At 35.6% G+C, this 14,208-nt stretch overlaps 1 protein-coding gene across 2 annotated transcripts in view; it reads left to right on the top strand.

The window, feature by feature from the left end:
- The window catches only part of LOC150108533 (ELAV-like protein 2), a 192,983-nt gene extending 179,686 nt beyond the window's left edge, over nt 1-13,297 (top strand). For both annotated transcript variants that reach the window (XM_090415961.1, XM_090415959.1), the window contains 2 exons: nt 519-744; nt 12,387-13,297. In XM_090415961.1, the coding sequence (XP_090272087.1) occupies nt 519-744; nt 12,387-12,708 (548 nt within the window). In that variant the 3' untranslated portion in view covers nt 12,709-13,297. The remainder of the gene's footprint in view (nt 1-518; nt 745-12,386) is intronic.
- The last annotated feature ends 911 nt before the right edge of the window (nt 13,298-14,208 follow it).

The following is a 14,208-nucleotide window of genomic DNA, read 5'->3' as shown; positions in this document are numbered from 1 at the left end:
ACAAATGAAAGTTATTAAATGGGACAAGGAAATCTTGAGCAACAACAGAAGGTCAAAAGCAGAGGATTCTAAATTATCCATTCTCTGATAGGCTATATATGATTACACAAAGGCACAGGTGCTACTCTTGTGGTTAAAAGAATCGTGAAATGTGCAGTTTGTGCATTGGAGATGGATGGCAGAAGATGTAGCTGCGATCTGAGTTTCTGTAGGAAATAAGATGTCTGGTCTGGAAGATTGCAAGTGATCGTGGACGTCATTCATGTTGGTGCCACCGATGTTAGTAAAGTGGATGTGAAAGTGATTTTTTAGTGAAAGATTCTGGTATGGTTGGTATGTTGTGTTGTGGCTGGTTGTGATGTGACTTTTTTGATGGGATTAATTTGAGTAGCAGTGTCACTGTTATTGTCACTGTCACTGTTATATAAATACTGTTATATATATATACCGACAGTATATAATAAATAATACTTTAATAAATAATATTTTTAAAAATAATATTTTTATATATTTTTCAGGACTTTCCAAAGGTGTCGGATTCGTCAGGTTCGACCAACGCATTGAAGCAGAACGAGCTATCAAACACCTGCACAATACCATTCCAGATGGCGCTACAGAACCTATAACAGTGAAGTTCGCCAACAATCCAAGCAACAACGCAAAGGCTATACCTCCTTTGGCGGCTTATCTCTCTCCCCAGCGTCGTTTTCCAGGCCCTATCCACCACCCAGCCAGTCGCTTCAGGTATATTCCCCTGTCGCCGATTTCCAGGTATGGGGTTCTCCGAAATGACCCCTTAAGCTCGTTTTCAAATCGACCATTTTCAGATACAACGGTATATTTACCGCGTTGCTTAGAAAACGTCATGCAATTCATATATTAGGACATCGACGTCCTATCGGAACTTGTCAATAGGACTGCATAGGAGTTAATTTAAAAATACGTCCAAGAGGCAAGAATATAATTCATGTGGCGAACAATGTATATCACTGTATATCTCGTAAATCTCTGGACTTTAACTTCATCTTAGAAAGTACGCTTGTTTTGAAGATACCAGTACGTTTGGTACTACAGTCTATAACTAAACTGCTGTAATATCGCATGAAACAATTTCAGAAAAGCGGTACCAGTTAAACATTCAATATTCGAAATTTAATAAGGCGTTCTATTAGATGAAAAAAGTATGTTATAAAATGCATGACGAAAGTTATCAACAGCATGTCCAGATCAACATCAGGTAATGTTTACTATTAAAGCATTCTATATTAAAATCGCCTAGAAAAGATCACGCGCAAAAAAAAAAAAAAAAAGATAGCCAGTTACTGAGAAAGCAGGAAGTCAGCTGGAATTCAGAAGCTCCTACTTTAAAGATATTATTCTTATTAAACTAAAATAACGCTAGTAAACCAGTTGATTTTGAATTGCAGCTAGCCTACTACTGGAATGAAATCATCTTTTCACATATGAAATGTTTTTGTGAAATATTACTTATTTTTTTTTAACTGAAATAGTTAAAATAATATAGGAATAAATTGCCGAAATCGGTTGACTGATGGCGGTATCTTCAAGAAGGGAGAAGAAACGTTTTATTTTCTCCTTCCTTCTCCATTCTTTACCACTCGGCACTCTGTTTTGTTTTAGTTTGTAAAATTTATAGATTTTAAACAGCATATATACAATTGTATCCATATTAGGTCAAAATTAGTTGAATGATGCGACCTCTGCTGTCCCCCATCCCTTGCATTTCTTCATATCTGTCCGATTGGACTGGATTTCTGAGGACAATTGCAAGAAACAACTAGATTCCAAATTTGAATGAACGGTGCAACCTGAAGAGGTGTTCGGCGGAGGAGAACAACTACAGTTTTTGGTATTTTCACTATTTTGGTTCTTTCATTGCTATCATTATTATAATTCTCTTCTTCTTCTTCTTCTTTTCCTTTCTACGTGTTAGGCTTACTGGCCTGTTACAGAGCTATCTTAAGCCCTTCTAAGTCGTACCCACCCCGAGGATAAGGTGACTAGCCCTATGCTTCCCGGTATATTCTATGGATGCAGCTGCGTGTGTTCACGGGGCCGGTTTGCCTGCTTGCGGGAGGAAAAACCCCAGATAAACTGGGGAGAAAAACCGTGCAGTCCACTCCCAAGACCGACTAACTTGGCTGTGTCTGAGAAAGATCCTTAAGCTCCTCACGTCAGCGACGGGAATCGACCTCAGGACACTCCTTTCCCAGGCATATGGTTGCGAAGCGCATAGTGTCACTAGGCCAACCGTGCGGAATTTTTTATTATAATCCGGAGTTTTTTATTATAATTACAGACCAGATTATTATAAGCTGGTCTGATATCACTTGAATGAGATCGGTGTACAGATTTTATAGGTAGTAACCAGTTGAATACCTTTGTAGAATAAATGTGACATTTCAATAATTAATTTTTCAACTTAGAAAATCAAAATTGTAGTTGTTTGAATTTTGGCCTTAATGATTCTATAATAAGACTAGTTAGTTACTCGTTACGATACTGGCTAAGAGGTACTGCCAGTATCGTTGTGATTCGATAAAAATTTCCCTTAAGTTGGTTGACCTCGCAGTTTACAATTATGTCAAGACAACTAATGTCATGACAAGAGTGAACAACTGCCAACTCACCTTGATAGTTTATCATTTTGTATGAAAAAAAAAAAAAAAATCTTGCCTCCCCTTCCATAAAGTTGGTTCTTACTTTTAGGGAACTGTCGAGTTTATCATTTCCAAAAAGTGATTAAACATATGACCTATATATAAAAATAAAAATCTGTATCTCAGAACAAGAAAAGCCTTTTTACTGAGACACTTTCAAGAACTTTTATACGTATAACGTATAACGTATGACGTATAAAAGACATTTCGTTTTTATATCATATGATTCGATAAACTAGAAATCTTCGCAAATATAAAACAAAGAAAATAACATATTTGATACGGACCATTTCATTACCACACCAAATAACTGTAATAATAATCAACAAATAAAACGAACAGATATACACAATCTACCAATAACACCCCTGTTATTTGAAGTTATGGAACATTCCAGGTTTGTTAATAACATAAATACCGGTATACAGATACTAGAGGCAATCTTTTATCGTAGCAGTTGAATACAAATGGTATGGCAACACGACGTGAACTCAGTGACTTCGAGAGAGGTGTCATCGTGGGCTGTCATATTCATGGCATATCCATACGTGGCATTGCCGCTCAACTGGAGCATCCAAAATCAACGGTTGGCGATGCGATCAACAAGTGGATATGTTTTGGCATCACTAGTGCAGTAAAACACTCAGGGCGGCCGCCAACGAATATGACTGACAGGAACAGGAGGGTGTTAAAACGGGTAGCACTCAAAAATCGGCCACAATCGGCACAGACCATGATGAGTTGCAGAGCGCCAATAACGCTATAGTGAGCACTAATAATGTACGAAAAGAACTCCATTTACTGGGTTTATGCGGAAGAGCAGCGGCACACAAGCCGAACATCACAACAACGAACAAGGAGGCTCGTCTGGCCTGGTGCAAAGAGCGTGCAAACTAGACAGCTGACCAGTGCAAAACGGTACTCTGTAGTGATAAATGAAGCTTCGCCAGTTTCCAGTGTGATGGCAGCTTGTGTATGTGGAGGCAGCCTGGTGAACGCTTGCTACCACAGTGTGTGTGTGTATATCCACAGTAAAGTTTGGTGGTGGAGGAGTAATGGTGTGGGACGCATTCAGTTGGTTTGGAGTGGGACCATTTGTTTTTGTCCGTGGTTCCATGAAAGCAGCTCAGTACCTTGATATTCTGGATAATCAGGTGCTGCCTACAATGTGGAGCTTTTATGGAACAGACCCGTGTTACTATCAAGACGACAAAACCCCATGCCACAAAGTTGCAGCTGTTATGGAATGATTATGAAGAAATAAGTGTTAAACGACTGCCCTGGCCTGCGCAGAGTCCAGACCTCCCATCGAAACCTGTGGGAACTGGAGCTGCGATTGAGGTTCAGAGCAGCGCGTCCTTGATCTGTCGCTGAACTCAGTGCTGCTTTGATGGAGGAATGGAGACAAATTCCGCTAATGTCTGCCGAACATTGGTGGAAAATCTCCCTCAAAGGGTGCAAGAGGTGATCAAAGACAAAGGTGGACATATCCGATATTAAGGTTGCCTGCTGGTATCAATTGTAAATTGCTAAAGTGTCCGGACAATTATTGGTAGATAGTGTATATAATCAGTGTCATACTGATTATATACACCGGAACACCGTTTTTTCATGTCGCAAAATAGGCAATCTCTAGAAGAACAAGCAATTTACAAGCATATGTGCTGGCCTCATAGCCTTAGTCGCTTCTGCCATAATACTAAATGACAACAAAAACAAAACACAATTAATCGTTTTAGCGATCTAATATTTATAGGCGCTATTCGGATGGTACAAATTATTCAGCTCTCAAAGTCAATTTCATTTATATGAAGCTCATCAAGATTTACGAAGTAACGATAAATAACCAAATATATATAATCTATGGTAACATAGAAATATAATAATATATAACTAGCATGCATTTAAGAAATGTTACACAGAAATGTATACCTATGACTGAATGATTCTTTTAAATTGTAGTCCGCATCGATGGTGTGTATGCAACTGATTATTTGATGAAAGCGCCTCTAGCGACAGCAGCTGGTGCACTGCATCTCACGTTCAATTCTAGTTAGATGCTGCTTTAGTTCTCGAGGATTGGGATTGTTGGAGTAAACTAGCTGACCACTAATCGAAAAACTAATGAAATTACTACCAAAAAATAGAAAAGAATTGTTGCCGATATTTGATGTTACTGTATATATTTGACTCATTTCTGAGAATAAGCCACAAAATAAATGGGGCAGTATTAACGAAAACAAAAAAAAATGACAGCAGCCTAAAACAATCTTCTTTATTATACGTAGAAAAGTTTGTTGCCTTTGGATCTGTGCAGCCAGGGATAAACCTGTTATGGCAGGTATCTCAATATTGGATGTTTCAGAACAGGAATTAAAATGTCTTATTGAAATGTCTGAAAGCAGGTGGAATTTTCTTACTGAGAGTTATAACTATTGATTAGAAATTATTCGGCAAAAGAGATATGATAACTGTGGGATTGTATTCACCAACGAATGAATCTGGAATGGAGTCAAAAAGAATATTTTTCGGATAGATACCCTGTTCTCTTGGTATGATGGTCATATAAATGCTAGAGTTAGAAAAGAAGAAATAACAAAGTACTACATAGATTTTGCGTCAGAAAACGAATAATAGTTAAGAAAAAATTTAGTGGACAAATTTAGTTCACTAAATGAATTTAGTGGACAGAATAATTTACTGGTGACAGCTGGCAATTCATTTTATCAGTGTCGAAACCCATTTATTGGCTTTTTTTTTACCTTCTAAAAATTTTAAAGTTATTTTTAAAGGTATACAACAAAAGACATTATATACAAGTCAATAACACAAATTCAAATGGTTTACAAAATATATACAGTATATTAAACATATCAATATATACAGAGCATAAATAGCGCAGTACACAGAAAAAGGTATTGACAAACAGCATTAACATGCAGGGAATAAAAACATACACAGAATAAGAGACTGTTATATAATGTTATATAATGATGCTATTAGTTAATTTCTAAATGTATACTCTTATTCTTTCAATATTCTTAAACACGTTTAAGCACTCTCTATTCAAGACCCTATACTAATTTACGTCAGCTTAGTTTCAGATTAAGAGAGGTAGACTATTAACGTTTTTGGGTTCAGATAAGCGTTTTATGTGTTATTTCGTTTCTTGTGATTTTTTTATCTTTTTTTATTTTTGAGGACATTACATACTTCATACCCGCTTTTCTGCAGAAGTAAGTATATTGTTCAATGTTTACTTACTGATTATCAAATTTAAGCATATCCTCAAATTTTAAGAATATTAATTATCACACCCACTCTTAGGCAATTATATTGTCTAAATTTTAAAGTATTTAATAGGATGTGCTGTATTTGCAGCTCATTATAGCGTACATAGATACATTGATAGTTAGAATGCACATTAATTAGAAAATTCGAGATATCAGCTGGTGTAGTGTAGTGTGATATATTGGCTCTAACCTAGAACATATTTCGCTTGGATACAAGCGAAATATAATATTCTTAACATTATCACTGCTTAGGATCTATTTAAAAAGAAATTTTCTCGATATCATAAATCTTACTATGTAGAATCCGTCTGTAATACAGGGTGCTCCACACTGTTTGTGGAGCACCACCCAATCCAAATGCTGCGAAACATTACACGAATGCATCGTGCATCACGTGGAAGCGGTATCTGAGAGAGAAAAAAATCTAGTTCTAAACTGGACCACCAGAGGCACTGTATGATGTACTGAATGTATATGTAAATTCAGTATATTAAATTCAACCATGGCCACGCAGCGTCCCACTCCACTCGAGCAAGGAGTGTCAAAACGAATATCAGTCGACTTTCAAAGTCCTGTGTCAGGGGTTATCTTGAATGGATAGAAATGTAGAATCCTCCGTAGAATTTTCCAGAAACAATTGTGTAAAGCATATCCATGTGTCTTGACAGCACATGCACTGCAGGAACAAAAGCTGTTATTCATAGCTTGCTCTAGCTTGAAAGAGCACTGAAAAAGAAAAAACAAAACAGCGAAGACCGTTTTGTCAGCTGGGAAGGTGATGGCCACTTTTTTTAGGGATTCCCAAAGAATTATCATGATAGACTATTTGGAAAAAGGTAAGACAATAACAGGAGTTTTTGTATCCAACAATGATGCATAATAGATGGATCGTTTAAAAGAAGAACTGAAGAAAGAATGGCCAAGATTTGAGCACAAGAAAGTGCTCTTTCATCAAGACAATGCTCCGTCCACACATCGGCCGTCGCAATGGCAAAATTGCACGAATTTAGATTCGAATTGGTTCCAGATCCACCGTATTCTCCGAAATTTGCCCCGTCCGTTTGGCTTCTTCTTGTTCCCAAACTTAAAAATTTGGCTCGATGGGAAAAAAAGTTTCTTCGAACGAGGATGTCATCAAGGCTGTCAATGACTATTTTGCACAATCACAATTTGACAAATCCTACTTTTTTAGATGGGATGAAAAAACTGGAAACACGCTAGACCAAATGTGTAGACCTCGATGGTAACTATGTTGAGAAATAAAGGTGATTTTTTTTAAATGTGTTTAACTTATTTTTTACCAAACCTTTCAAACAACCCCCGAGTGTTTTTCAAGCAAATTCAGGTAAACATCCGATAAACAAGGTGGTTTCACACTGGGTGATAAAAAAAATCAATAAAGCACCTAAAGACTTCCACAATCATAAATGCCACAGTGGGATTCAAATCCAGAGCATGGTGGTTGCAGATGTCATCCGCCAGGCGATGCTGTTCATTCTCCCACACTATCGGTATTTCAAATTACTTCATGCTATTTTCGAAGTCTTAAATATATACTGCACAGCATACTCACACTCCACTTCGATGCGGCTAAATATCTGATATAAATGATTTACTCAAAGGCCTTACTGAAAGGGCTTACTCTTAGTGTTCAAAACAAAAAAAAGTCAGTTATTTAATTACAAAACAAGTATAATATTAACAAGTATTATATTTCTTAACTGCTTCTATTCCTTCCGATTAAAACTTACAGTTTCTCGAAGGAAAACCATGCTACCTCATTATGAAACGGGATAACTTAAGTTATCCCGTTGAAAAGCCCATATGAAATTTCCTCGCGTCCTCGATGGAATTCGAAGCATCTAGAATAGTAAAAAAGATAGCAAGACACATGGTAATCAGTGAGTGTTTTAAAGCTAACTCTGAAAAGATGATCAAGGAAGGAATCTACTTCCTGAGAACTTTGCTGTTGAATTGCTGTTATTTTTTCGTAGCAATAAATCGATATATTCATTTCCAGTATTATGCACAATATTCAAATGCTATACCGTGTACAGGAAGTAAGAAATGTAAAATTCGACACTCGTTAGATCATTCCTAAGCTACTTGTTTTAGATAGAAATTGAAATCAAATACTTAATGGTGTGGGCATCTTTAATAGGCATTTAACAGCTTTCTGTTCTTGTTGTTTAATTTGAAAATCATACTGAAGATGCCCTTAACACTTGGGAGAAAATTTTATACTAATAAAAATATATACGCAAGTTAAATCCATTTTATGTTATGTATCAATTATTATTATTATTATTATTATTATTATTATTATTATTATTATTATTATTATTATTATTATTGAGGTTGCATGCTAATTTCAAATTTCTTCTGTTATTCAACATCTCATACATCAACGCTAAACTTGCATAGCTATTTTTTCTTATTCATTCATTTCTTCTTCTACTGTCCTTGAACCGCCACTCCCTCCTCTCTTTCCAAAAGAATATAACCCACAGGTCATCATATCCAGTTTTAACATGTTTCTTCTTTCACCTTCACTTCCTTCTTATCCACAGTACTAGGGTGCCATAGGATAAACCTCCCCTCATGCGTGGGATTACTATAAAACATTTACGTAATGGCAATCCATCTAAGACTGCATTAATTAACTATTAAAAAAGTGTATCGTTTTTAGAACGATATGCGATGTGCTCAAAGTCTAATAATTAAGGCAAGATATTTATAAAAAAAATTTGAGAAGTAATATTGCTCTTCTCAAATTACGCTGGATGTGTCCGCATATAACTAGGTGAGTCAACATGAAATATACCTATTCTAATATTTTTATGTGACTTATACCTGAGAAAGGTTGTAAACCTATAGTACATTAGTACCGTGGATAAACTTCAGATTTTTTTTCTTATCAATATCAATATCTTTCAATATCAAAGGAATTATAACAATTTTATTAATTGTTATATTTTTTTTTGTATTTTTATTAATTTTCTTTCCTGGCGCCGAAATCCCGTTCTAAAGACTAAACACAGAACTTTTAAGTCTCCAATAAGCAGGACGTGGGTCTCTTACCTGAAGACAATCAAAAATTTCGCGTTCGCAGTGGGAATCGAACCTGCAGTATGTTAGGTAGAGAGCAAATATGTTAACCACTTGGCCAACCAGGCCACCAATTTTATATTATAATATTATGTTATTCGGTAATTAAGGAGTTAATTACGGAATAACATAATACATTGTTTTTTAACAAATACATCACTCCGGGAAAATGTAATGGAAAGAAACGTATCAATTGTAAAATTAAAACTAAAACCAAAAAAAAAAGTCTGAATAATAACAGCGGTATTACTTAGCAATCAGACAAATATCCCATGTAATGCAGCAGAAAAAACTAAGTATAGTCGGCTCAATATCAGATATAGCTAAAGACTTGAATTCCATAGACGAACATACAGTATAACTAAGATGGTTCAGGACTTAACAAAAAAATAATAATAGATAAATCAAATAAATAAAAGAAAAACTAGACATTTTATGAGCATAAAGAATTCCATAAAAACAATAATAAAATTATAAGGGGAATTCTTGGAGATGGTTAGGATAACAGAAAACATTTTTCAAAAATGCTAACTACTTACATCTAGTGCATAGTGCATACCGACTAATCTTAGCTATTCATCGCATGCAACGCTGTTATGTTATAGGTTTTGCAATCTCTCATGTGTGGGGTTGAAAAAAATTAAAATAAAATAAATATATGAGCGCTGTCGGTTCTGGATGCAGTGAAGTCAGATGACAAGGTCATTTGTTTTTGTTTGAAATTACTGCTAAAGTTACTAGTGTATTATGTCAGTTGTTTAGTTTGTCTGTATTATTTTCCGAATTTCGAAGAGTTCTCATTATACAAACCCTTGCACATGAGAACGCTAACCTAACTCACGTTCAGTTAAAAATAACATATAAAGGCTCTTTACATTCTACACGAGATTAGAACTGATGCCGCCAATAATAATGCGGGACGGTGAGATCCATATACCGTGACCGCTGCCAAAAGTCGTCTCTGTCGGTTGGTGGGGTACCTAAGTGGAAGTACAAAATATGAGGAATCATCCTTATCGTGCCTTTCGAATTACTTATACCGTTTGCATTTTCTTGATTTATACAACTAGTCTCAAAATCATTAATAACATAGGCCTGAGATGGAAAAGTTGTCTGAGAAGTAATAATCGATTCTTATAGATTTTTAGCTGCTGTTCAGAAAAAATAGTAAAAAAAATTCCATCACCCACCAATTTTACCCAATTCCTAATTTTATCGTTTTTATTAGTAGTATTTGGATTTAAATTCAGCGCATTTGTATTTATTTTCATTATCCTTTATTTACAGCTAATTAGTTGTATAAGTGCTTTTTTGAAGTGCCTTTTTATGGTAAATAAAGAAATTTCCACGAAACTTCTCATTCTTAAGATAGGAGAGAGAGAGGGAGGAATGCAGATAAAAGTTCAGGCGGCTACTTTGAATCTGATTCGCCGAGATAACGGATGACTTTCCTGTTGTCACAGACACATTTTCTTGTGTGATTCTTTAGTTGAACTTTAGTCGTTGACTACTAAGGGTATCATATTTCTGAAAGTTTTCACCTGAACGTTTTTTTACAGACCGATTTAAACGACTTGGTTAGAGATTTTGGTCATCCTAAGGAATCTACAGAACTGCTGGGCTCGAGACTAAACGAAAAGAATTTGTTAGCCCCTGGCAATTCTTTCTCATGGTTTAGATATAGAGAAAGAGATTTTCTTCCTTACTTTTCAGAGGAAGGTGATTTAGTTTACTGTAGCGACATTCCCGGACTGATAAGCAAATTCAACGTAAACTATGAAGTCATCGATTGGAGGTTATTTATCGATTCCTCAAAAAGAAGCCGCGAAGATGCGCTTCTCTATAATTACAATACGTATGCTTCAGTACAAGTAGCACATTCCGTGCATTTGAAAGAACGATACGAAAGTTTAGCCTTCATTCTCAGCAAAAACTTAAGTACAATGATCATGGATGGACAGTTTGCGGCGATCTTAAAGTCATATCTATGATTTTGGGACAACAAAGAGGATACACCAAATACCTGTGCTTTTTGTGCGAGTGGTACAGCCGAGATCGAGAGCAACATTGGATATCAAAATGGAATGGCCAGAAAGAGTCACATTAGAATCTGGAAGTAAAAATGTGTTACACGAAACTTCGGATGCTCGGGAAAAAATCCTTTTACCCCCGCTTCACATAAAGCTGGGATTGATGAAGCAATTTGTCAAGGCTTTGTCGAAAGAAGGAGAGTGATTTAAATTCATCTGGGCCAAATTTCGGATTATCTACAGCAAAATTGAAAGAAAGATATTTTTATCGGTCCGGACATCAGGAAGCTTCTGAAGGATAAACTGTTTGTAGAAAATATGGCAACTGTTGAAAAAGAAGAGTAGAAAGCTTTGAAAGAGGTGCTGACCAAATTTTTAGGAAATCACAAGGACCCCAACTATAAAATGATTGTGGAAGACATGCTAAACAAATTCAAGGATTTGGGATGCTCCATGAGCTTAAAAGTGCACTTTCTCAACTCTCATTATATTACTTTACTGAGAACCTGGGAACTGTCAGCGAAGAGCAAGGAGAGCAATTCCACCAAGACATCAAGGAGATGAAAGGAGGTATCAGGGCAGGTGGAATGTAAACGGCTGACTACTGCTGGATGTTTCACAGAGATGACCCGGGAAAAGAATTTCACAGAAAAAGTTCAAAAAGAAGCTTTAAAGGAGAAAGATTGTAAATATAAAGTATGTACTAAAGATTAATCTTTAATAACTTTAATTAAACATTTTTTCCAATACTTTCATTCCAAAAATGTTTACGGAAAATTTTAAACACTGTTATTTTTCTTAATATAATGCGTTTTAAAGCTATTTTACTGTAATATTGAGATCCATTTTGTGAAAAATCGTTACGTGATAGAGAAAAATGGAAGAGAGAGATTTGAAATCAGCGGTCAAAAATAAATCAGAAACAATTAATAGTTTCCAGACAACTTTTCATGACTCGAATTTTGCAGGCCTGTGTAATTTTATAATAATTTTAAAAGCAAGAAATACTCTTAAACATTATGGTAATAATAACGTATAATGTCAGGGAACGTAATCCTGTTTTCCCCAGTATATTGTTGAGTATAGCGGTTAAGTTAAGCCAATATTTTATAAATACATGTACAAGGGTAGGATACGTGTTTCATGCCAGTAAGTGTATAGCGCATTATTTCCTATAGCTTAAGTTAAATTTCTGCAGATCATTATTTGTACACCAGTACACAAATATTTTTATATCTTCCTCATGTTTTTTTTTTTTTTTTAATCTCATTCAGGTATTCACCACTAGCCGGAGATCTTCTAGCTAATCCTCTTCTCGCAGGGACCGCTATCAACGGTTCTGGATGGTGCATTTTCGTTTATAATTTGGCTCCAGACACTGAAGAGAACCTTCTTTGGCAGCTGTTTGGTCCTTTTGGAGCTGTTCAGAGCGTCAAAGTAATCCGGGACCTTCAAACCAACAAGTGTAAAGGATTTGGATTTGTCACCATGACCAACTACGACGAAGCACTGGTAGCTATACAGAGTCTCAACGGCTATACCTTGGGAAACCGAGTCCTGCAGGTGTCTTTCAAGACCAACAAGTGTAAGTCTTAAGTTTCGCCTACCTCGGACGACAGTGTGCAGGAACTTGTGGGACTGTCTTGTTCTCCCTCGGTAGCACACACACACACACACATGTCTATGCCTTGGCAGAATGCTGCAGACTTTGGCGTTCAACTCTTGTACGACAAGCATCAGACAGTACGGCTCATAAACAACAAAATCATTTTAGGCATTGCTACCGGCATCTTTCTATTAGGAGTGCATTTCCACTCACCTGTGTGCTATTTTACAATGGCTAGTACTTAAGGCATTGATCTTTCTGCTGTTTTGTATGTCACACTTCTTTGGTGATCATTTTTACTTAACCATCACAATCTCGTCTAAGATCTCGTTTTTATCAAAATGATTACTTAAATGTGTATTGAGTGCCCTAAGGGGAATAATTTATCACTATTTATTTCAATTCTATTTAACACCTCATGTACATTATACGATGTATCTATGTTTTTTATCTAGTCTAGAAAACTTTGCTAGTGTAACTAAGTAGAGCTACTTAATATCATTTAACTTCCACTGGTTTTCTAACAATTTTATTTTGTGTTTATTTTTATTTTTATACATATAAGAATATTTATTTTATTTTATTTTATTTTGCATGTTTTCTTTTCCTTATATGATTTGCTTTTTGTTTTTATTTATATCATTGTTTTTTGTTTTCTTTTAAGTTCCTTGTATTTTTATTTGAACATTAAATTCCTTCCTTTTTAAAGTGTTTATTTGATTTTTTGATGAAATTATAAAACATTCTTCATCTTTTATTTTTTCGGTATTTTTATAATAGCCATTATGACATCTTTAACTAGTTGTGTGCATGCACCCAATCTGTTTATGTGTTTGTCTTCTCCGATTGAGTGCATGTAGCCAGACTTACAGAAGGATGTGTTTCTGTAAGTGAATAATTTTAAGTAATTTGTTTAGTCTTAGCTTTCTCCCTGCGAGAGGAAAGTGATCGCTACCAAACTGATAACTTATTCTTTGGCCAAACGTCTACTAGACAGGGTAGATAGGCTCTCCATATATACTTGATATATTTATTACCTAATGTATGAGTGCTGTAGACAATGGTTTAATTTAACGTCGTGTCTTGTCTCTTAAAATCTTTCAGTATTCGTTTCTTTGGATGTTTAACCTGTATGCTAATGAGGTCATCAGCTTTTAAAAGGTATTTTAGATTTCACAGCTATATATCATTTTAATATATTTAAGTACGTAACTATATAAATATATATATACATATTTTTGTGTGTATGTGCGCGTGTGTCTGTGTGAGTTTAGCGCGCTATTTATTATATGTTTATTTATTAGTCATTTTTGATAAAGTATTTATAAGCCATGAATATAATGCTTAGCCTTTCTTCTGTCGTTTTAGTCTAACGTGAACATGTCATTTTTCCAGTTAGACGTGGTGTATATGTGCACGCGTGCATAGGTGTGCGAGCGCACATATACACCATGCGTGTGTGTATGTGTGTGTGGGTGGGCGGGCGTGTG

The sequence above is a fragment of the Typopeltis vanoorti genome, chromosome 3 (assembly GCF_054136105.1).
Source record: "Typopeltis vanoorti isolate ZY-2024b chromosome 3, IOZ_Tvanoo_1.0, whole genome shotgun sequence".
Lineage (NCBI taxonomy): Eukaryota > Metazoa > Arthropoda > Arachnida > Uropygi > Thelyphonidae > Typopeltis > Typopeltis vanoorti.
This window is presented reverse-complemented; position numbering and strand designations above follow the sequence as displayed.